This window comes from Mirounga angustirostris, unplaced genomic scaffold (assembly GCF_029215605.1).
Source record: "Mirounga angustirostris isolate CCGP_5_RB_7025 unplaced genomic scaffold, mMirAng1.0.hap1 SCAF_7, whole genome shotgun sequence".
Classification (NCBI taxonomy): Eukaryota; Metazoa; Chordata; class Mammalia; order Carnivora; family Phocidae; genus Mirounga; species Mirounga angustirostris.
In genome coordinates, this window is record NW_026991715.1 from 47,095,022 (window position 1) to 47,119,004 (window position 23,983).

General features: G+C 38.1%; 1 protein-coding gene across 1 annotated transcript in view; it reads left to right on the plus strand.

Annotated features, from left to right (window-relative positions):
* The window catches only part of ZSWIM6 (zinc finger SWIM-type containing 6), a 197,911-nt gene extending 176,409 nt beyond the window's left edge, over positions 1–21,502 (plus strand). Inside the window, exons 6-14 of the mRNA XM_045895326.2 lie at positions 1,339–1,515; positions 1,793–1,939; positions 5,546–5,692; positions 7,147–7,407; positions 11,270–11,405; positions 14,382–14,539; positions 15,172–15,335; positions 17,048–17,129; positions 18,765–21,502. Coding sequence (XP_045751282.1) covers positions 1,339–1,515; positions 1,793–1,939; positions 5,546–5,692; positions 7,147–7,407; positions 11,270–11,405; positions 14,382–14,539; positions 15,172–15,335; positions 17,048–17,129; positions 18,765–19,627 — 2,135 coding nt within the window. The 3' untranslated portion in view covers positions 19,628–21,502. The remainder of the gene's footprint in view (positions 1–1,338; positions 1,516–1,792; positions 1,940–5,545; positions 5,693–7,146; positions 7,408–11,269; positions 11,406–14,381; positions 14,540–15,171; positions 15,336–17,047; positions 17,130–18,764) is intronic.
* Positions 21,503–23,983: the final 2,481 nt, after the last annotated feature.

Sequence of the window (23,983 nt, forward strand, 5' to 3'; positions counted from 1 at the left end):
ACCAAGCTGAAGTAATGTCTCACTCTAATGTTAAAGACTTCTCAGAAGCCTTTCACAACAGCTGAAATGGCTGAATTTGGAGTGTGGATATTTATGTTTTGATCTTGCCTGCCATTGCCTGGCTATGTAACCTTGGCAAGTCATGTCACTTCTCTGGGTTTTCGGTTCCATCGGCAGAATAGGGGAGTTGAACTCCTCGTCCTAGATGAGTTCCCAGAGTTCTTCTCAATTTGGTTGTGTTTTGGTGTTTATGATTCCCTTTTTGTCTTTGCTTAGCCAAAGCTTTGGTTTGCTTCTTATTAAGTCTCAGTACAGTGAGGGGTGATACTAGAGCCAAGTAAAATACACATACGTAAGCATAGTTTGTTACCCTGATTTTCAGTTGAGACTTGCTAAGGTTTGTGCCACAATTGAAGGTAAGTCTGGAGTGGGGACCCAAGGGGTGGGATTGCAGTTACAGAATTTCAACCATGTTATCCAGAGGGACTGAATAATCCCAGGAGCTGGGATGAGAATATTCTTTATTCCCCAAACATTTCTTTTCTCCGTCAGGTCCTGAAACTTGAATCCTCTTCGGAGTGTTTGCTTCTGCTCTTTTGTGATGCCCCGGCATACACTATGCTGGGGACATCACACCAGTCATGGAACCTGCCCAGGAGTCAGGAGGCAGCCTGTAGGGGCAAGGTAAGTGCGCTGGTTTGTTTTGTAGCTATGTTGTGTGGCTTTGTGAAATGTTAAATATATGCATTTATGCCCTTTGGGATATAAAGTGGCATTTAATCATTATATCCCAAGAAGCATAATAGTTTTAATTGTGCAAAACCGCACAATATAGTTAAAAAATACAACCAAAAGCACAACCCTTCTGCATATCTTTAAAGGCTGATTGCATCTTCCTGAAAGGTTCCATGGCTGGTGTCGCATCTCTTGCATAGTGTTTGTGAGAGCTGTTGATCCCATCAGGGCAGCCCACCACAGCACCTCAAAAGTGGGGAGCAGTGAGTTTTCATGTGACTTTTGTGCCGAGTGCCTCCTCTGAGTGTATTTGGCATGGAAACTAGACTTGACACTTCTTTTTGCAGGATGCCTTTAACCTTAGCTTTGATGGCTGCAGAGTGTGTGTGTTTGATAAAACAAGTGAGTGGATGGTGGCTCTTTGGGCTGACTTGCCTCCTAGCACTTAGGACATGAGAGTATTCACCCTTCATCCTTCCGCTTAGGGGGTGCAGGACAGTGTGTGTGGGTGTGTTCATGAACATCTGGCCACAGAATAGTATGACTGATGGATTCACATGTGAATAATAGCTGACCCGGCTTTCTGAATTGTGGGAAAAACAGATTCATCGAACAGGCCACATCGGACAGTGTTCACCCGAGCCATCGAGGCGTGCGATCTCCACTGGCAGGATAGCCACTTGCAGCACATTATCAGCAGTGACCTATACACCAACTACTGTTACCATGACGACACTGAAAACTCCCTCTTTGACTCCCGCGGGTGGCCCCTCTGGCATGGTAAGTGGCCAAACCGGAAAGACATTTCCATGACTTACTTCTTTGTTTCGTTTCTATAGCATTATTGGAGTGGGAGGTGCAGAGTGGAGGGATTCAGTGGGAGATGGATGAATGCTTGGCAGTAGGAGCTGAGTGTTTCATTCAAATCCAAGTTCAGAAGTAGGTTCTTATGTCTTTTTAATAGTATTTTGGGGGAAAACATCTTACTATATTTAAATGCTGTTTTTACAGACATATCTGACGATGGCAACTTTCTCCCCTTAACTTTTTGTTTTAGAACATGTTCCTACAGCTTGTGCAAGAGTGGACGCATTACGTTCTCATGGGTACCCCAGAGAAGCACTGAGATTAGCAATAGCTATTGTTAACACGTTAAGACGACAGCAACAGAAACAGTTGGAAATGTTCCGAACTCAAAAAAAAGGTGAATGTGAAGGAGTCTGTTTCCATTGGAATGGGATTCTTGGTGATGACATCACTAGATTTTGTCCTCTCTTGAGAGAGATGCCTTTTAAAATTAGAGCAATGGAGAGGACTTTACTCACCACTCATTGGGAATATTTAGTAGCTGATCTGTGAGAAATTTTAGGCACATTTTTCCTGGTTGAATGTTGTAAGAGATAAGATTTTTATTTCTTGGGTTAGTTAATTTTTTTAGGGGATAGTTTTTTTTTTTTATTGTTCAAGTAATTATTTAGTGTGTCTGAATTATTGAAAATGCCAGTTAACCAACTATCTTATTTTGTGAAAGTGTGTTTTAATTCTAACAGTGAGGGGTCTGGGGCCAGACTGTCTATGTTTGAATCCTAGCCATAGGTCCCAGCTGGGAGACCTTAGGCAGTGACTGGAAATTTGTGATTTAGATTCCTCATCTGTGGAATGGGGCTCAGTAGAAGACCTGTCTCTTAAGAGTTGTTGAGAAAATTAAACTAGTTAATCCCTATAAAGCTCTTAAAAGAGCTGGCACAGTGTGTAAGCACTCTAAAACTTTTTACCTGTAACAGTTTGTACTTCAGGACATGGTATTTATTTTAAGTGATCAAAACTCCTGGATTTTTTAAATTCTGTAAATAACATTTGATGAGCTGCCTAACTGACAACACATTTTAATTTAACTTCACTTCATCTTAGTTCACTATTAATCTTTTAAATTTTAAATAAGTATTACTGAGTAATAGCAATTGCGGAGAGTTTTATTACACGCATAAGGCCCTGACCAGAAAAAATGTATATATGCTTTTTCTGATTGATCGATGCATTTCTTGTTCCTCCTATAGATATAAACCTTTTTATGTTTCTTTGATTAGGTTTGTTTTTTCACTCTGGAGTTTTATTGCTTATTCAGAGAGATACTTTTAGTTGCTGGGGGATTTTTTGAGTCATGTTTTTGTTTTTAATCCTTCTGTGATTATACACACACCAAGGATACAGCTAAAATTTATCAAAAGTTGTTGAAATAAGCTGAAGGTTAAAGTGAGCTTTTGTTATAACTTTTAATACCATCTATATCAGACTTATTATAAATGTTAACTAACATTATCATATGTACGATGACAGAAAATTTTTTAGAGTTAAAATTTGGACCAAAAAAGGGGAGCTTAAATGGAATTGGAATGTAATATCCCTGGTGATCACTATTTTGTCCATTTCTTCATGTTCTTCATAACATAACTGATTTCCATATGTTTGCAATATATCTTGCTTGGACCTTTGGAAAATTTTTCTGAAATACCCCCTCCTCCCAAATATAAACAGTCTATAGCCAGAAGATACCTACTTCTGGAAACTATGAAGGATAATAATATCCAGGCTAAGAGAGAGTGAGGTATTTTTTATACTGTAAAATTAAAGCTAGGTCATGATGATTATTAGATTAAAAAATCATATTACAAACTTTTCTTAGGAATGTTTAAAATAAATTTAATAAAAATGTTGCAATATCTAAGAAATGAAAAGTGTAAAAATGTTTGTTTAGGTAAGTTAGAATATATGTTAAGTTAGCCTCCTTTGTCTTTGCAACCACTCTTGGACCCATTTCTCTTTTATCTTGTGAGCAATGAAAACTTATTTCAGACTATTCTTAAGTATTACTGTGATTGCATCTCTATACCTGTATCTTTCCCTCCCCTTTTTTGTCCATATTTAAAGAATAGGTTTTTCATAGCTGTTATAATTCCAGATTTTCATGACATTTATTTGTTATGTGGTCAAGATTAGGAAATATATGCCTTATACATTTTCAGTACTATTTGGCATTGTATGTCAGGTTTTGTTATTGTTAACTGAGATATAATTGACATAAAATCATATTAGTTCAGGTATACGGTATAATGATTCGGTATTTATATATTTCAAAATGATCACCACAGTAAGTTTAGTTAATATCTGTCACCATATATAGTTACACAATTTTTTTCTTGTGACAAGAACTTTTAAGATTTACTCTTAGCAACTTTCAAATATGTAACACAGTATTAACTATAGCTGTCATGCTGTACATTACATTGCCATGATTTGTTCATTGTATAAGTGCAAGTTTGTACCTTTTCCCCTTTGACTCCTTTCACTCATATCCACCCCTGCCTCTGGCAACTACCAGTCTGTTCTCTGTATCTAGGAGCTTGGGTTTTTTTTTTAGATTCCACATATAAGAGAGATCATATGGTATTTGTCATTCTCTTAGTTCATGTAGGTTCTTAATTCTGAAAAAAAATTGTACTCCTTTTTAAAAATTCATTTCCCTCATTTCCGTGTTGTTTTCACTAATTTTTGTGTGGAAAGAAAATAGAGGAAATACTTTATAAAATTTTCTCTCTCGTTTCCATCACTTGGTAATAGATTTATCTGTGTAAGTACAACACTTCCTTTCACCACACACACACACACACACACACACACACGTCCCCTCCTCCCCCCATCAAACATATATATTTTGTTGTTCTGAGAGTAATACTCATGTTCCTTTTTTCATACTGGTTATGTGTATGAAAGCCAGTGACAGAAACCAAAGGGAAAGACCCTTTCAAGGAATATAGGACCCAGCTTCTATAAATTTTAATACCTTGTGCCAGGCCATTCTTTATTTTTAATGTACTGATAGTTGATAGTCCAAAACCGGAAGACTTCTAAAGGAATACTGGATTCATGGAATGTTTCTTTAGCTATTTGTAAAAAGCCAGTTTTTGTCTTGGATACTTTATGTTGTATATAGATTTCATTATATTTTCCTTTAAGAAGGAGCTATTGTTAGTAAACATTTGGATGTAAAATACTGCATTCTTTACAACAAGGAACATATCTTAAAATATTTACAGCTTTTTTCTCAGGATTCTGTAATTTAACATAAGAACTTGAAAAGTACTACCATTCTGTGAAGAAAATGAAAAGGATACATTTCATCTAAATTATATGTTACCTTCTGTCTGCTATAGTTCCCCTTAAATGCTATAGGCCCTCCCTTAAATGGCATACAGATCCATGATAATGAGGCCTTCCATAGGTGCAAGGGGAGTAGTTTAATGATCTCCATAGGGGAGTCCAGGTTGGACCCAGGTTACCACCGCTCTCTAATCTCCAGTGTAGATGACCCAGTGAACATTGACTCTGAGGGTATCTTCTTAATATAGTTAGCCAGTGATCATTCCAGGGGGACTTCATAGTCTTCTCTAATGCCACTCTTGGGGAAGTGAGGGGAGTTGTTCCTTGCTTCTCAGATGAAAATTTGGAACTCATTTGTCCTCATACAACATCATTTAATAGTATAAGTAATAATGTTCACCCAGTACCTTGGACACACGAGTTGACGTTTGGGGGCTGTCCTGGAAAGTTGGCACCATTTATACTGATTTACAGATAGACTTTATGAACACAAAATATTTAACATGTTGGGAATTATGTGTACCTTTGTTTTTTTCATTAAAGAGGAATTGCCAATTGAATTCAGTACTAATTCGTTAGGATGCCACTATTAAGTGGTAAAGCCTCTCTTCCTCTACTTGTTTCCATCTCTCAATTCCCTTTTCTTACACAGAGCTACCCCATAAAAGCATCACCTCGATAACCAATCTTGAGGGCTGGGTTGGACACCCCCTGGACCCCGTGGGAACTCTTTTCAGCAGCCTCATGGAAGCTTGCCGAATCGAGGATGAAAACTTCTCTGGGTTCTCCGATTTTACAGGTAACACTGGTGGCATTCTCTCATGTGCTTTTCTCCCTTAAGCTCTGAGTGGCATTGGTCATTGTTTTTGTCACAGTTTGTTTTATGAATCCATAGGGCTTAATAGTACTTACAGTGAGCAGGGGAGCAAGGAAAGCGTGCTTTTGTGGAAGCCTTTACAAACTGGGAACAGTCTTAGAATCGACAGTTGGCAGCATGTGTTAAGAACCTTAAAGATACTGGGCGCCTGGGTGGCTCAGTCAATTAAGCGTCTGCCTTCGGCTCAAGTCATCATCCCAGGGTCCTGGGATGGAGCCCTGCATTGGGCTCCCTGCTCAGCGGGGGAGTCTGCTTTTCTCTCTACCCTCCGCCCTGCTCATGCTCTCTCTCTATCTCACTCTCTCTCTCCCAAATAAATAAATAATAAATCTCTAAGAACCTTAAAGATACTTATTTTCTTCTAGCCAGTGATTCTGCATCTAAGAATTTATCTGCATTTATGACTGTTTTTCAGCATCATGATTTAAAATAAAGATGTGTATCATAGCATTTAAAACTAGAAATTTGCCTGCATTAGAAGTTTCTTGTCACCTAAATGGGTTGTAGTCTACTTTAAGAGAAGTATCTAATGTCATTAGATACATACAAAAGTGTTTTACATCACACATTCCTGTAAAGCAGTGTTTTGAAATTTCTCGCTGCCTCTTGAGACTTAAGCATCATCCCTAAAATGACTGCCCATGGGCTGTGGATGGAGGTGTGGGAGGCAGGAAGGGTTGTCCCTCGGCTGCTGTCATGCCTGGGTGAACTCAGAGGATTAATTATATTGCACCTCCATAATTTCTCCTGTGGTGTTTGCCTTTCATGGGTTATGGGTGCCCCAAACTCTATCAAGACTGTGGAAAGTGTGACTCTGACTTCCCTTTCCTTGGGAGTTTGCTGGTTAAACTTTGTTAACATTTCTAAGGGAAATACTTTAACAGAGATAAGAGAATGCTCAAAGAATCATTCCTCTTTTGGTAACTGATGACTCTTTGGCAAGAGAAAGGACCTTGAAATTGGATTATGAATGTTGTGTTCTCTCCCTTTCTCATTAAATTTCAACATTGTGATAACAGTTTGGAAACTTTTTTTTTAATGCCATGCTTTAAAGACTTGGTACCTATTGTAGTCATGTAATTTTGCTCTTGTTTAAAGTCTTTTTTCACTCTTAAGTATTCTTACGATGTCTTCTTAGAAGATTTGTAGGGGTTTTTTGGTGATTCATTTTCACTGGGAGAAAAATGTTTGTAAATTCATTCCCCCAAAACACACGTATCTGGTCATTCATGGTCATGTTTTAAAAGATCCTAGAAAATCATTATATAGTTCTCAAATAATTCATTTTTCAGTACTGGGTAAAAGAAATACTCACACCTTATCAGTACAGGCCAAAGTAGTATCTGAACTCTGATTTCGTTTGTGACATTTTACAGAGAATATGGGACAGTGCAAGTCTCTGGAATATCAACATCTACCTGCACACAAATTCTTAGAAGAAGGGGAATCCTATTTAACACTAGCTGTGGAAGTAGCCCTGATAGGGCTGGGACAGCAGCGTATCATGCCTGATGGGCTATACACACAAGAGAAGGTTTGCCGGAATGAGGAGCAGCTCATTTCCAAGCTTCAGGAAATTGAATTGGATGACACACTGGTGAAAATTTTTCGCAAGCAAGCAGTCTTCCTATTAGAAGGTAGTGTGATAAAGAAGTTTTCCACTTGTTTTGCCAATTTTATTGAGGCCCTAAGCTTTCTTTATGTTGGGAGTATTGCTTGAATGCGTTCAGTATGGTAGTTATTCTGATTGGTATGGTCATAGGAATGTTTACTATCCAAAAAGTAGTACCACTCAATCAAAAAGTATAGATGTTCAGATGTGTGTCGTTTGATTTAAGTAGTCGTGTAAGATAGCCTGTTAGAAATGAGCCCCATTGAATGTCACAAACTTTGAAAAGGACTGTTGTTATTTCGTCTGTGCTATTACTGAGATAAATGCAAGTTTGATATTTAGTGAGTTATCGCTGGTAGCCATGTACCTATTTGCTTGATCAATTAAATAATGAAATGGAAATTCGTTGGCATTCCTCTGAATTATTATTATGGCTGTTACATGACATCTGGGTTTTGAGTATGTCATTTGCACATGTTAGCAAAGGACTGGAGGCTGCAGGAATGAATTTCCACTGTGCTAATTATTTCAGAGAACTCATTAGGCATAGATTCACCAAGTTTAAAGTTTCATGGACTCTCTAAGGCAAAGTCTAATTTTCTTCCTTTTATAAGGTCAAGAGCTGAATGGCCTAAGAAATTTTGGTTGGCATTATTTTTAAAAAGTGTTTTGTTTTGTTTTGTGTTTTGTTTTTGTTTTTTTTCTGGAAAAGAGTAAGTGTAATGAGTGTAATAGCCTAATCTTTTACGCAAATTTAGGTGATGCCTAATTGGTAAAATCGCTTCTATCTCTTCAGTACGTGGGTGGTATTATTGTGGGATTCTCTGTGATTGATAGGGTAATAAAGTGTGGTGTGTTCGTCTTATATTCAGAACTGCTGCAATACGGGGAAGGGGCTTAGAGAAAATAACATTTCACAACCTCTTTTATTTGTCCAAAGCTAAAGATCTCTTTGAAAGAAAATATTTTCATCAAATATATTACACATTTGTATGTTTTAGAAGTGCATTTTAAAGGGAAAATGTTATTTAAAAAATAAAATTAAAGGGAAAATGTTCTTAATATCATGTTTAATTTTGGTAAAATTCCTGATATTAATTTTTTGAAGCCCTCACCTTAACGTTTTTTTTCCTTCTAAAGATAAAAAAAGCCTGTCTTGGCAAATTTCAAGTGATCTTCATTCTTCCATTACTGTTTTGTTTTGGTTTCCTCCTATATAATTCCTTTTGATATAAGCAGTATCATTAGCCACAAACTCTTACTGCTCTCACTGGCTCTTAGTAACCAACGTTTGATTGCCATTATCCTGAAGGACAGAAAGAGTATGTGTGTTTTTCAGAGTTGATAGTGTCTGATACCTGTTTATCATTTGCCTTTTTGGCTGTCTCCATGTTCATTACTCATGAATATTTTTAAACTTTTTCTTAGTTTTTGACTAGTGCATCTCTCCCCGTTAAACTTTTTTTTTTTTTTTTTAAACTGTGCCTGATATGGAGTGCTTTTTGACTCATCACAGCCTCTTTTCCTTTCCTGGTCCTGCTAGGGCTGTAGAAAGTGGGTAGTGCAGGACAGGAAGCAGTCCAAAGGGAAGCCGAGGGACCATTTCTATAAACTCCCGAAAATAAGCACTCCGTGATTGAGTTCACGACACTGGGGCACCAAGTTCTTCATGTATTTACACTCTGGAAATTTCAGGGGCAAAGTAGTTAGCAGACACTAACTATTCTGAAATAAAAGATGCTAACTTTTTCTGAAAAAGAAAAAGCAGTAACCCTGTATTGTTGCTGTGTGTTAATCACTTTTGACCACAATACAATACTGGCATATTGGATCAATTGGTATATTGGTAAAGCATTTCTGGGAGTTCAGGGATTACAGTCATTATTAATCCGTAAATAATTCTGTGATGCCTGACTGAATATTTTTCTTGTTGGGAGGTGTCATAACATTAAGTGTTGATTATGCATCCTGGAGTTTTTTGTTTGTTTGTTTTTGCATAGCATGAAAAGGTAACTTGATGATTTAAGGGAAACACTGAAAGGAAATGGAGGAGAAATGAAGAAAATGGATAATCTACAAATTTGCTATAATGAGAACTTCAGTAAAATAAGAGTGTTTTAGTCTGCCCAGGCTGCCATAACAAAATACTTGCAGAGTAGGTGGCTTAAGCAATAGAAATTTCTCACAGTTCTGGAGGCTGGGAAGTCCAAGGTCAAAGTGCTTGTCAGTTAAATTTCTGGTGAGCCCTCTCTTCCTGTCTTATAAATGTCTGTCTTCTCCTTGTGCCCTCACAAGGCAAAGGGGGGGAGAGAGCCAGAGAGCTCTCTGATGTCTGTTCTTATAAGGACACTAATCCTGTTGGATCAGGGCCACACCCTGTGAACTCATTTCACCTTCACTACCTCTGTGTAAAGGCCCTATCTCCAAGTACGGTCACACTGGTAGTTGGGGCTTCAGCATTTGAATTGGGGTGGGGAATATAAACATTCAGTCCATGATGATGATAATTTAAAAATTTGGCTAAAGGCAGAACTATGATGCTATATCAACTTTTGAAGACTTTGGGTCACTAAAACATTTTTAAATGTCTTAAAGATAGAAAGGGTAATAGATTTGGTAAAATTAGAAACATAGGATGGATTTTAGTTTGCCTAGGTAAATAAGATTTTATGAAAATACGATTTTCAAAGTACTTAAATAATGAGCAATTAAAAATACTAAACAAAAAATAAAATAATGAAATGTTAAAATAATCTCTGTTGAAATGATGTAGACTGTATTGTGCTCCTACCCAGTGCCCAGTTCAGTAACTCCTCTCACCATTTCTTCTGAACTGCCATTTCTTGCATTCTAAACTCTTCGCCAGACTGATTTTTCTCATGGAAAACAAATGTATTATGTCCTTTGAGCAGCAGTGTCATGGTTCATAATTCTAGAAATCGCGAAACAGATGTTACCCAAAGGTGACATGGAAACTAATTTATTAAACACTTTACAGGAACTAAACCTCAAAGTACCTAAGTGGAAAGTAGTTGAACTAACCACTGTGGTTTCCTTTCAAAATTTATTTTAAAATTCGGTATCGCCTTTCTTAGGGGCAGCATTCAGAGAGCACACAGGGGAAGTTAGCTCTGCCACCATTCCCATCATAACTTACTAAGAAATGAATTTTGACAGCTTAAATGTAATTTTGCTTTTGAAATTGGTCTTTTAGAGCCCCCAAAGTGGTAGATTTCCAGTTACTTTAATTTTTTTTTCTTTTGCCTATGGTGAGTATCAAATGGGTTACTAACTATTCTTTTATTATGAATCACTTTCTGAGAATTAATATCTATTTCTGCTTATTAGAAGCAACAGTGTTTAAAGTCTTCGTATTGGGATTTGTGGTTTAGATGCCTCCCGTGAGGCAGAGTACTCTTTTCTGGAAACCTGGCTTGTCTGTGCCCATAAGACTGATTGAGTCCAGGGGCAGATTCCAAAGTTAAGCCGCAGAGTCATCTGTGCATTTGAAAATCTGGATGCTCAGATGTTAAACATTGAGAATGTTTTTTGAATTCAGTGAGATGTTGTGCTTTGGAGGGTTTCTTTCTCTGAAGCAGTTACAATATGAAAAAGCTCTGCCCCCTAGTTCTGTGATTCTCATTTTAGCTGTGGTACAGTTAGTTGGGGGACTGTTCTGAAGTGAATTCAATATTGGCTACTATACCCTGTAAAATCATTTTTGACTAAGAATTGTATTTCTTTCTACTATGTCACTTTGATTACATTCTGAACTAGATTAGCTTGTATATGTTATAACTTTACATAAAAATTTTAAAAAATATACTTTACAAGAAGTCTTAGTTCCTTTTTTAGGAATGTAAAATGTGTATGCTCTCTTCCCACAGCCGGACCATATAGTGGTTTAGGCGAAATAATCCATCGGGAGAGCGTTCCAATGCACACATTTGCCAAGTATCTCTTCACCTCTCTCCTACCTCATGATGCTGAATTGGCATACAAAATTGCACTGAGAGCGATGCGGTACGTATTCACAGCCCGGCTGGGCAGAGGCGATCCAGATTCCCCACGGGGAAGAATGGCTGTTCACTGACTTCTCATTCATTCATATTTCTTGTAGGCAGCAGAAAAGCTAAAGAAACTATTTATGCTTCTTGGATTGTTATAGTGGTGGTTTGTTTGTTGGTTTGCTTGGCTTTTGTTTTACAGTAAGGGAAGAATTGTATCCTAGACTGCTTCGTACTTGTGCTCTTGGTGGCTTTTTCCTTATTTCTCTTGAAGCTAGAATTTGGGAATTAGAGAACAATTTTAGGCCAAGTTTAATCATAAGGGAGCACCGATTGAAACCTTCCTAAATAGTTGGTTGTTTGAAAAAATTAGATTTTTGAAGCAGTGGTAAATAATAAGTATACTTGCCTGAATGTAATAACTGAGGGAGCCGTTCACACCTGCTTTAATCCCACATTCCATCATTAGTGCGGGAAGGCCTTAGGATCACCAAAACACCTTTGTGCTCAACTGGAGGATGAGGGAAGATGGGGCCTGCGGCTAGGGTTGAAGGCATCACTGTTAGGCATCTTCCAGGACCTGCTCTCCGCACTCTGACTGCTTCCAGCCCCTCCTTTACAATAATAATAATAATCAGAAAATGTTGTTCTCTGCCACTGACCTTTCTATTTTCACTTTCCTTTTTAAAGTCTATTCACCAAATATTTTTATCATGAATTTGTCTAGGTATTTTTTAATGAATTCAGGATTGTATTTTTTAATCTTATATGTTGCCTATTAAACCTTAAGGACCTGAAAGTCATATCCACCTTTCTTAAAACATGAGATTTTTTTCTTTTTTAAAAAATTAAAACACTCCTATGTGAAAGTGCAGATTAGACCCAGTTATAGTCACCAAAGACAAACCATGTACACACCCAAGAGCTTGAGGTGTTGGAGAATACTTTGATCCCATAGAGTCTTTTCACCAGAGATTCTCTGTCTGCAACCAGTGTAGTGGATTCAAAAGAAATTCTTGTTTGTATGAGGGTAGTTTATGTCTTTCAGGGGGCCTCTTTTCTGTGCAGTGAGTGAGTGGGTGGGGGTGTGTGTGCGTGTGTGTACGTACGTACCTATGTGTGTGTCAGTGTGTATTGAGGCTGACATCCTTTAACTTGGCATTCTTCCCTTGGCACCATGAAATCTCATTAACCTATCAGAGAAACCTTGGGAAATTCTCATCTGTTTTTAAAAATACCCCCAAATAAATTAATAACTAACATAAGTAAAAATAATGAAATTATTTTCATTATATTTAGTGGGTGCCCCACACCCACTAAATTACTTTATGCCCCTTGGTTTGTATTTTAGGGCACAGTTTTGTAAGTAAGTGCCTATTCCCATTTTCGGAAGCTGAAATAGAAGTTGTCAGACAAAGACAGATACTCAGCTCTATACTTCTTAAATCTTAAGAATTTGCTCCTGTTGTAAAGAGAAGAATGCTAATGTTTTGGTGCCCCCAAATGCTATTGCTATGACCACTGTAAAGTTGAAGGGTAAAAAGTGATAAGGTTTCTCTGTGATTCTGGCTTATGGGAAGGTATCTGTGAGGTGGAAAGGCTTGCTTTTCTAACACTCAGAAACTCATTTATGTTTGTCCTTGGTTGCTGCCAAGGCAGTTTGTTTATTCTAGTGGGGCACTGGGGGATTATTTTCCACCTCTTTTCTTTTCCTTGCCACTACTTCTGCTAAAGGACTGCTGTGGAAGGGAGGTAGTGTGACCTACTAGAGCATCTTAAGGCACCAGGGGAACAGGCAAGAAAAGAGACCTGTAGCTTACTTGCTTCTTAGTCTTTCTGGAAGTGGGGGAAGGGTGAGGGAGCTGGAAAAGGGTGTTTTTAGCACTCATTTTCTCATCTTTTCAGGGCTGTTGACTAGTTTCCTCTACAGCAACTCTGGAAAGATCTGCTGGTGAACACAGGAACATTCTGGGTTTTTTGAAAAGTTAAATAGCAACTCCACCAAAATTCTTATTACTTAATTGCCTACCTTGCCACCCTTTAATGCGCTAACATCTCTTTGTCCTTAGATAAAAGGAAAAGAAAGTGAGGCATTTGGCCTGCCTGAACAGTAACTGCTCTTGGGTGGGACCCCAAGGCCAGCATCACACCCTGACCTTGTTAATTCCTCTTGGTCCTTAGCTCTTACTCCCTAACACTGGTATACTTGAGTTGAGGTCAGTGTTTTGATGACTGTGAAGGAATAACTGCAGTTGTAGCTACTCTGCTAATCTCTTCAGTACTTACATTTGGAAGAGATCGCTAAGCATGTGCTCTGTTTTCAGTAATTGTTCTTTATTTGTCGACATATTCTTAATCAAAAGATAGATTGATTGAAATCAGAGATTACACTGGATTTAAGCAAGGCTGTCAAAGGACAAATACTTGGATCATTTGCATTCATCATCTCTGAGAGAATTGATACAACATATTCTAACTATAAATTCCTAATGTAATAAAGAACTAATTCTGCAGGAAGTATGAATCTATGGAAAGGAGGCCATTTTTGTTTAACTTCCCCCTTATTTTGTGTTTTAATGAGTTAGCTTATCCATTTCAGCTATCTACTGTTCCCTGACTGTTGTAATCTCAGTCTTAAATGTTCATTCACTTGCCTCTGAATTTCTGTTGACTTTTACTTTTTATTGAGTGTGATAAGATTCAAAAATTTAATAGTAGGTGAACATCAAGTTTTGTGTTTCAGATCTCTTCAGTGTTCCATTTTTGAATGATGGTAAAGAAAAGAAATCTCTTAGGTTTGAGTACTGAGCAATTAACAAGGTGTCTTTGGCATCCAGATAGCAGAGTGTAGCTGTACCAGCTCTTCCTGCACCCAGGACCTGAACAGTTTCTCCCACCATCTACCCACTCATCTGCCTTCTTACCAGATCCTGTGGCCAAGGGGATGAACAAGGAATAACTAGGAACCAACTATCTTGTCTTCTCATTACAGGTTACTAGTATTGGAATCTACTGCTCCGACGGGAGACCTCACCCGCCCACACCATATTGCATCAGTCGTTCCCAACCGGTATCCTCGTTGGTTCACTCTAAGCCACATAGAATCCCAGCAGTGTGAGCTGGCATCCACCATGCTGACTGCAGCCAAAGGTACTGGATTGTCCTGAGGCCTCATGGTTATTGTGTTAGTTTGCCTTTTTTCTTTTTTTAAAGGATTATATTTTCTGTCAAATTGCCAATCGTGGTGCCAATGTCCAGATGTAAGGGATCCTTTTCCTTAGATGTTAGCCTATGAGGTAGGATGGGTGCTGCTCACTTGAGCCTGACATTTTCCTCTTTTAATTGCATCATTAAACTTGGTGCTGGCTGAGTTTAGGTTTAGTTGCCACACCATGTAAATGGTGGTTCAGGTTCAGAAGCAGATTAAAATGTTAGGTTACATTTTTTTTTTCCTCCCTGAAATATTCACCAAAAATATGTAATAGGAACTGGGAGGGCTTTTTGCTGTCTCATGTTGGTTCTGGTTAATACGTGCTTTTAGTCACTAGGGGTGTGTCTTGGTGTATCTTTTTTGTGAAACTGCGATTCATAGGCATTTCAGTAACTCTGGGACCCTTAGTTGTAGTAACATTTGTGCTATATGTGAACATTTCAGGTAAATTAACTTGTGCTTTATGTTTTGTTTTGTTTCCTTTTTTTCCTCCTGTGTGCGTGTGTGTGTGTGTGTTGTGGTTGTTTGATGTTTGGTTTGGTTTGGTTTGGTTTTCCCTTGTTTGTTGCAGGCGATGTTCGGAGGCTGGAAACAGTATTAGAATCCATCCAGAAAAACATTCACTCCTCATCCCACATCTTCAAGCTTGCCCAAGATGCATTTAAAATAGCAACTCTCATGGACAGTTTGCCAGACATCACTCTTTTGAAAGTGTCTCTGGAACTGGGCCTGCAGGTACGTGACTGGTGGTCTTTCCTGGGGCCCCAAGGACTGCTAAATAAAGGCACCATCTCAGGTTGTTTCTGTTTGGATATTTTAGTGCAGCCACATGACTCTTCAGTGCACAGAGCTGTTAGATTTCAGGAGAGCACTGTGCTTCAGAGCTGCGGTCATTCCCAGCCGAACCAGACTACTGCTTGAGGTGCAGGGACTGTACTTTTAGAAGCCCTATTTTTGTCCTTCAATAAAAAAGGTCATTTTCTGAATTATAGCCTTAACATCACTGTTTCTACTTTAGCGAATAGAGGAGATTATCTCTAGTAAGAGACTTAAGTGAAACTATCGTGTATAATAAAGAATCAGTTGTTAGGGTTAAAGTTTTAGATGAAGTATGAATTTTTATTGATGTTTGCATTTTCATAATAGATGGGCAGTTCTAGCTCCTTTTTATAACTCTGAGAATATTCGGTAAAGGAGGAGTGATTGGGCCAGGGTCCAGTTTTCACCTTTCCAGAGACCTGCTTAGATGTTTTACCAAGGACATTTTGAGTTAGTCTTACAGATAGATGTTTGCTTCCTTATAGTTTCTAAAAAAAATTACTATGTAAACCAGGGACTGAAAAGTTTATATTTTGACTTTTCTAAGGAATTCTCTTTTAACATTTGCTTTTTTTGGTAACCATTAAAAGCAGTGAAAGAAATTGTTATCTAATTACCTTAAGTATGGGGAATAGAATGCCCTGAATAGATGATTAATCTGTTTTTTTAGTTATGGATTCTCCTTATGATGATTAATAAAGTTTAAGGATTAGATTACAGGAAAGTACACTTACCCTATATAGTACTATACAAGCAGAGAGTATAGGGGATTGCATTTAAGCTATACAATGACATTTTAGAAGTCTCTTTTTAAAAATAAATTGATGCTAGTTGGCTTATTCTTATCATTTGCCTCATAGGCAGAAAGACCCATTAACGAACTTTCTGGTTATTTGGAATTCTGGCAGGTTTTTTTTGATAAATGGCAGATTACTGAGAACTTAGTCACTGCCTTATTCTCTCTAGGACCCAAGAAGGAATCCCACAACACCTTTCTGAGGCTTTAGGCATGTCATGTCCCAGATGTTCTGAATGGGGGAAGCAGCAAGAGATGGATAGTTTTATTTGGGGATCTTATTAGAAAGTGAAAAACAAAATCAGATGACTAATGATGCCAAAAATGATTTCTTTCCGTAGACCTGGGGTTATCTTCATGATCACCAGGAAAAACAGCAACCAGAGATTGAAGGGATAATTAAAATGATTATTCTAAAATACCTCTTTGCCAACTGAGGATTCCTAGTCAGAATTCGTTCATGAGAAGCCTCAAAAATCTAGACCATGGAATTTGTTAAAGCTGAGGAGGAGAAGAGGGCATGGACTGCGCTTAATGTTGCAGTCTAGCTCTCTCATTTTGCAGATGAGAAAAGTGATTAATTGAGCAACTTGCCCAGGATGCTGCATCTGGTCAGTCAGCCCACCTGGAGTAGAATGTGGGCCTTCTGTCTCCTAGGCTGGGGAGCCATGAACGAATTCAAATTGATATGCAGAACTTGGCTCTAAATATGGCTCTCCATCCTTCTGGTAGCAGGGAATATTCCTAGTAGTTTATGCCTTGGGATGAATTGTTTCCTTTTCCATTGATGTAGATTAATCTTACGAAACATTTTGTTATCCTGTCTTTATAGGTTATGCGAATGACACTGTCAACCTTAAATTGGCGACGGCGGGAGATGGTGAGGTGGCTGGTAACGTGTGCTACTGAAGTGGGTAGGTAAACTCTGGAGTGGGAGCTTTCCCAGGGACCTCATGGTCGGATTTAACTCGTCATTTACAAATACAAAAATGTTTTCGGTCTTTTACCTTGAATTCTCCAAGGCTCCTTGCTCCTCCTAGCAACCTACAGGGTCTTCCCTAGCCCCTGCCTTCAACCTTTAGTTATACACACTCACATTGTTCTTCTTCCAAAAGATCACATTTGTGGGATTTCAGACTCTTTTAAAATTAAGTCACTGAGTAAATACTTTTTTTTGCTGCTCTGTCACTCTCTTAAGGTGCTTTTGGTAACTTTTTGTGATAATCAGGTTTATAATTTTATATTAAAGAGTTCCAGAGTTAATCCTTAGTAGGTTGGAAACCACCTTTGAAACTAACTTGAGACTGTGGGTTAGTGGTTCAGTCCATTTTAGTGAAAATAATATGAAGCTATCTAGTTGTGCTGAGATTTTTCTTTATCGCCTGAGGGCATATGTCATTGTATCCAGCAGATAAATGATTACTGGGTGTGGGGTAGGTCAGCTTTCAGGTATGTGAAAGCTAGGCATAGGAAGATCCTTCTGGTTGCCCATAATCTGCATTTGGTGAGACCCGTCAACCAACTGTTTCCCCTCTCTAGCAGTAAATCGGTCCCAAAGAAAACTACATTTCCAGTAGGAATGCCAACAAACAAAGTGGTGGTTGCCTTAAATAAATGTTGGTTCAATTGTCCGTCTCCCTTCCTGTTTGCATCAAAAAAGGGTATACACTTCTTCCTGAGAGGACACTGCCTCCTCAGTTTTTAGATCCTGTAAACTCATTTTTGTTTTTTTCTTTTATTAATCTTAAATGGTTTGTTACTTTGGAAAAAGGGAAATTGGTGTTAATATAAAAATTATATTATTAAATTGTTGAAGTGATGCTTCGGTGAAGCAATACAAAGATAATACCAGTTGAAGAACTGCTGTACAACTTCCCTAACCCTGTACCAAGGTATATACCTAACTTCTCTTTGAGATTTTCGTACCTTCTCTTTAAATCACTCACAGTTAGGCTTTTCCTATTCGGCTCAGGTGTATTGGGTCTCTGCACTTAAAATGGTTCTTTTATAAAGATCTTGTCAGTTATTTCCTACATCTGAGTCATCCGTAGGTCTGCTTCTGTTGACTCTTTTCTCTTGACGATGGTGCACATTTTTCTGCTTCTTCGTGTGTCTTAAATCATTTTGTATTGTGTATACTTGAAAGTTACAAACACACATACCACATAAAAAGTCTGTATTTTGGTGAGAGTCATAGTTTCCTCTGCCTCAGATTCTGTAGTGGGGAACTGACAGGAGGCCCCAGTGAACTAGAACTCATTAGCAAAAAGCCATTTTCTGAAATGGCAAAGCAGCATAGTGCAAATACCAGCTCCCGAGGAAGTTTATTACAGGAAGTTCATGTTCCTTTCAGGCATTTCCCTGAATAACAATCTATAATGACCTTATTCTAAAAGGTTGCTCCCAGGCCCATTACCTTACAGGATCCTCTGGCCTAGCTCATGTCCTGTGCTGGTTAACCATGTAAGCACTGATTATGAGGTGGACATAAGGCAAGACCTTTGGGCAGCCTCCTCGTCAGTAATAGGGTTTCTCTGTGTTCCTTGAAGGTGTTTATGCCCTGGACAGCATCATGCAGAGCTGGTTTACCCTCTTTACTCCCACTGAGGCCACGAGTATAGTTGCGACCACCGTGATGTCCAACAGCACCATCGTCCGCCTCCACCTGGACTGCCACCAGCAGGAAAAGCTGGCCAGCAGTGCCCGGACACTTGCATTGCAGTGTGCCATGAAGGACCCTCAGAACTGTGCCCTCTCCGCGCTGACCTTGTGTGAAAAGGATCACATCGCTTTTGAGACGGCGTACCAAATTGTTCTTGACGCTGCTACGACTGGCATGAGCTACACCCAGCTCTTTACAATAGCACGGTACATGGAGCACCGCGGGTACCCCATGAGGGCCTACAAGCTGGCCACCCTGGCCATGACCCATCTCAACCTGAGCTACAATCAGGACACACACCCTGCCATTAATGACGTTTTGTGGGCCTGTGCGCTCAGCCACTCGCTTGGTAAAAATGAGCTTGCGGCTATAATACCTCTGGTGGTCAAGAGTGTCAAGTGTGCAACGGTACTGTCAGACATTTTGCGCAGATGCACTCTGACCACTCCTGGCATGGTGGGACTTCACGGAAGGAGGAACTCTGGTAAGCTCATGTCACTGGACAAGGCCCCCTTGAGGCAGCTCTTGGATGCCACAATTGGGGCCTACATCAACACGACGCACTCGCGACTCACACACATCAGTCCTCGGCATTATAGTGAGTTTATCGAGTTCCTCAGCAAGGCCCGAGAGACCTTCTTAATGGCGCATGATGGACACATCCAGTTTACACAGTTTATTGACAACCTGAAACAAATCTACAAAGGCAAAAAGAAACTGATGATGTTGGTTCGGGAGAGGTTTGGTTGATAGAACTTGTATGAATGGGGGTGGGGGGTGGGAATGGGAGGGATGGTTTGTTTTTACTTGAGCCTGCCTTTGTACCCTTTTTAACTTAAAGAACAGAGCCACACCGGTATTATATGTGTATAGTTCTATTGCGTTTGCAGACTAAATTGTCATGTTGTGAAAGTTTGTGTGTTTTTAATTTTTTCCCTTTTTCTTACTTTTTTTTCTTTCCTTTTATTTTATTATAATTTTTTTTTTTTTTGGTTTTGTATGAGAGAGAGGTTAAAAAGGTTTGGTTTACACTGAGTATATGTTGTCAAGTGGCGAAAGTCCACATAGCTCTCCTGTTTTCTGTATACGTTCACAGCCTCAAAAAAAATAATTGAAATGGCTTTAAAAACCAAACAAAACACCTCCATCCTGTGATAAGTACCTCGAATGGATTCAGCTTTACTCCTTTGTAACTCATCTTTACATTTTCAGCATATTTAAACAAACCAACAAAATGAAATACTAATAGTTAAAAGGCTGACCCACGTGGCTTTGCAGTGCTGTTCGTCCAGAAGCATGGCACACGATGCTTGTGCATGTGGAAACTTAGCGACTGTCAACATACATTCTCAGGGATTTATCAAAAAAAAAAAAAAAAATTAAAAAAAGAATGAGAGCATTTATTGTACTGTATATATATTATAGTATATGTCTGAATATTGAAAATATAACATTAACTAATTTATAAAAAATATTCTATGTAATGCAAAATACTTGAAGCTGCAGTAGCTTGGTTTTAAACAAAAACAAAAAAAACTGAGAGAAAACCTATCAGAAGGACTAGAAGTGCGCCTTGCTTCAGGGTTGGCTCAGGCGGTGAACTTCATGCTGGGCATCTATGCAGAGCCACCTTTTGGATTGCATGGTTGGACTGAGAGCTTATTGGGAGAGGTTATATATGTATATATATTTATACAGCTTATGTATACATATATATATGTATACACACAGACACCAGACACACACCACCAACAACAACCACTATACCACACATGCTTGTAACAGGCACTAGAATAAAGAGGGACAACAAAATACACAGCCAGAGCAGCAAGCCTTAGCATTAAGAATATACAGTATGCCGGAATTGGGGTTCGTGCCTCCTAGCCTAGGAAACTTAAAAGAAATATCCTTTTGACACAAAACGGAAAATGTTTTCCAAAACAATTGACATATGATACATTACGCCTTTGCAGTGAGCTAATAATAAGCTAACCTTTGTGCACAAATAACATTATATATATTATATATCTATTCTGCATAGGTATTTTGACTTTGTGCAGGACAGAAAGTTGTGTAGGTATGACTGTTCTACTTTTCAGTTTTCTTTCTTTTTTTTTTTAAATATATTTTATTTTCTCTAGAATTACTCAAAACAAAAGCAGCCTTCTATCTTGCCTTGTCTTAATGCTTTAAAATAACCAAACTGGAGATCTAACTACCAAACTGTTCATTATATTATTAAATACCAACTTTGGTTACAGTATAGTGTCTTTACTTTAGCTGATGGTTCTGTAACCTTGTGCTTTTTAAAGCAATTTTTATGTTTTGGTGCAAAAGTTGTCCAGTGTCTCCTGTTCCCTTCATTAGAGAACATGCTAGAGGTATGTTTGTAGGTATTTTTGTTTAGAAGAACTATTTCATGCGCTCCATTTTATTTATTATAATAGGTAAAAAGAAAAAAAAAAGGTTGTACTTCATCACCCATGTAAACATGCTCATGAAGTTGAAAGTAATTAAGATTTGATACACTGATATCAATTTATTTATGTAACTAAATCACTGTTTTATAAACTTGTTAATGATCAACAATTTTGTTTTGATTAAAATTAGTTTTTTGAAAGTTGATTCTGCCTCCTTTATGGTATATCTCGTGTTACACTTGAATTTGGTGATTGTAGGCCTGGATGTTACCACATCTCCAAGTGTTTAATACTATATTCATTCGCCTGGTAAATATTTATGTACTATTTTCTAGGCCCTGGAGATATAATGGTGAACAAAACTAGGCATTGGAGCTTACGGTCTACTTGGAGAAGACCGACATGAATCAGATGATCACAAAGATAAAATACAAGACAGAATAGCTAATTTTTCCTCAGTCTGTACATTTGGTCCTTCCTCCCTAATTAATAAACTATAATTTAAGATGCTCAGTACTTGATATATTTAATAAATGCTGAGTTTGTGAGAGATTTTTCTGTGTGTGAAGTTTCAAAGGAAATTGCATTATAGGGAGTAAATGCTACATACACATTATAAACATTTGTCCCATACCATCACCATCAAAGATGTATAGCAAAATGGTACATGTAGATTGTGTGTGTGTGTGTGTGTGTGTGTGTGTGTGAGAAAAACCACATCACAAACATACCGTGTTAATCATTTTTTTTAAAGTGTACAGTTTGATAGTGTTAAGTATATTTACATTGTTGTGCAATATGTCTAGAACTTCTTAATCTTATAGAACTAAGTTTTGTACCCATTAAACAACTGCCCTTTTTCCCCTTTCTCCCACCACCATTCTTTCTGTTTCTGTGAATTTGATTACCTTAGACACCTCATATAAGTGCAATTATACAGTATTCTTTGTGTTTGGCTACTTTCACTTAATATAGTGTCCTCAAGATCCATCCATGTTGTAGCATGTTACAGGCTTTTCTTCCTTTTTAAAAAATAATTTATTATTGAATTGTAGTTGACATAGACTGTTATATTAGTTTCAGGTATATGACATAGCGATTCAACAATTCTATACATAGTGAGTGTTCGGTGATCAATATAGTTACCATCTGTCAGCATACAACGACATGTACAACATGACTGTATTCCCTGTGTTGTTCTTTGTCTCTGTGACTTACTTATTTTATAACAGGAAGTTAGTATCTTAATCCCCTTCGCCTAATTTGCTGCCCCTCCCAACAGTTTATTTTCTGTATTTATGAGTTTGTTTTGATTTTTAAATTCCACATATAAGTGAAATCATGTGGTATTTGTCTTTCTGTCTGACTTATTTCGCTTGGCATAATATCCTCTAAATCCATCCATGTTGCCACAAATGGCAAGATCTCATTCTTCTTTATGGCTGAGTAATATTCCTTTGCACATATATACCACATCTTCTTTATCCATTCATCCATCAATGGACATGTGGGTTGCTTCCATATCTTGGCTATTATAGGTAATGCTTCAATAAACATAGAGATGTGTGTATCTTTTTGAATTAGTGTTTTCATTTTCTTTGAGTAAATACCCAATAGTGGAATTACTGGATCATATGGCATTTGTGTGTTTTTGGTTTTGTTTTTGTTTTTTTAAGTAGACTCCCCACCCAGCATGAAGCCCAACTCAGGGCTTGAACTCATGACCCTGAGATTGGGACCTGAGCTGAGATCAAGAGTCAGCCACTCAACAGACTGAGCCACCGAGGCGCCCTGCGTTTGTTTTTTAATTTGTTGAAGAGCCTCTGTACTGTTTTTCACAGAGGTTGCCCCAGTTTACTTTCCTACCAATGGGGCATGTGGGTTCCTTTTTCTCCGTATCCTCACCAGCTCTTGTTATTTCTTGTCTCTTTGATACTAGCTGTTCTGACTGGTGTGAGGTGATATCTCACTGTGGTTTTCATTTGCATTTCCCTCATGATTTAGTTATATTGAACATCTTTTCATGTGTCTATTGGCCATTCGTATGTCTTCTCTGGAAAAATGTCTATTCAGGTCCTCTGCCCATTTTTCAATCGTATTTTTTTGTGTGTGTCTTTTTTTGTTTTTGTTTTTTGGTGTTAAGTTGTATAAGTTTGGATATTATATATTTTGGATAGAAAACCCCTTACCAGATATATCATTTGCAGATATCCTCTCTCATTCAGTAGGTTGCCTTTTTGTTGTGTTGATGGTTCCCTTTGTTGTACAAAAGCTTTTATTTTGGTGTACTCTCTATAGTTTATTTTTGCTTTGGTTTTCCTTGCCTGAGGAGACATAGCCGTAAATATGTTGCCGTGGCTGATATCTAAGAAATTACTGCCTGTGTTTTCTTTTAGGAGTTCTATGGATTTAGGTCTTTAAATCTGTTTGGAGTTTATTTTTGTATATGGTGTAAGAAAGTGGCCCAGTTTCATTCCTTTGCATGTAGCTGCCCAGTTTTCCTCAACACCTTTTATTGAAAAGGCTGTCTGCTTGGGGGAGAGGGGGTGGGAAGAAAAGGTTGTCTTTTCCCCATTGTATATTCTTGCCTCTTTTGTCATAGATTGCCCATAGAAGTGTGGGTTAGGTTTTCCTTTTTTGTTTTTTTTTTAAAGCTGTGTCATATTCCATTATATATATAGTATCA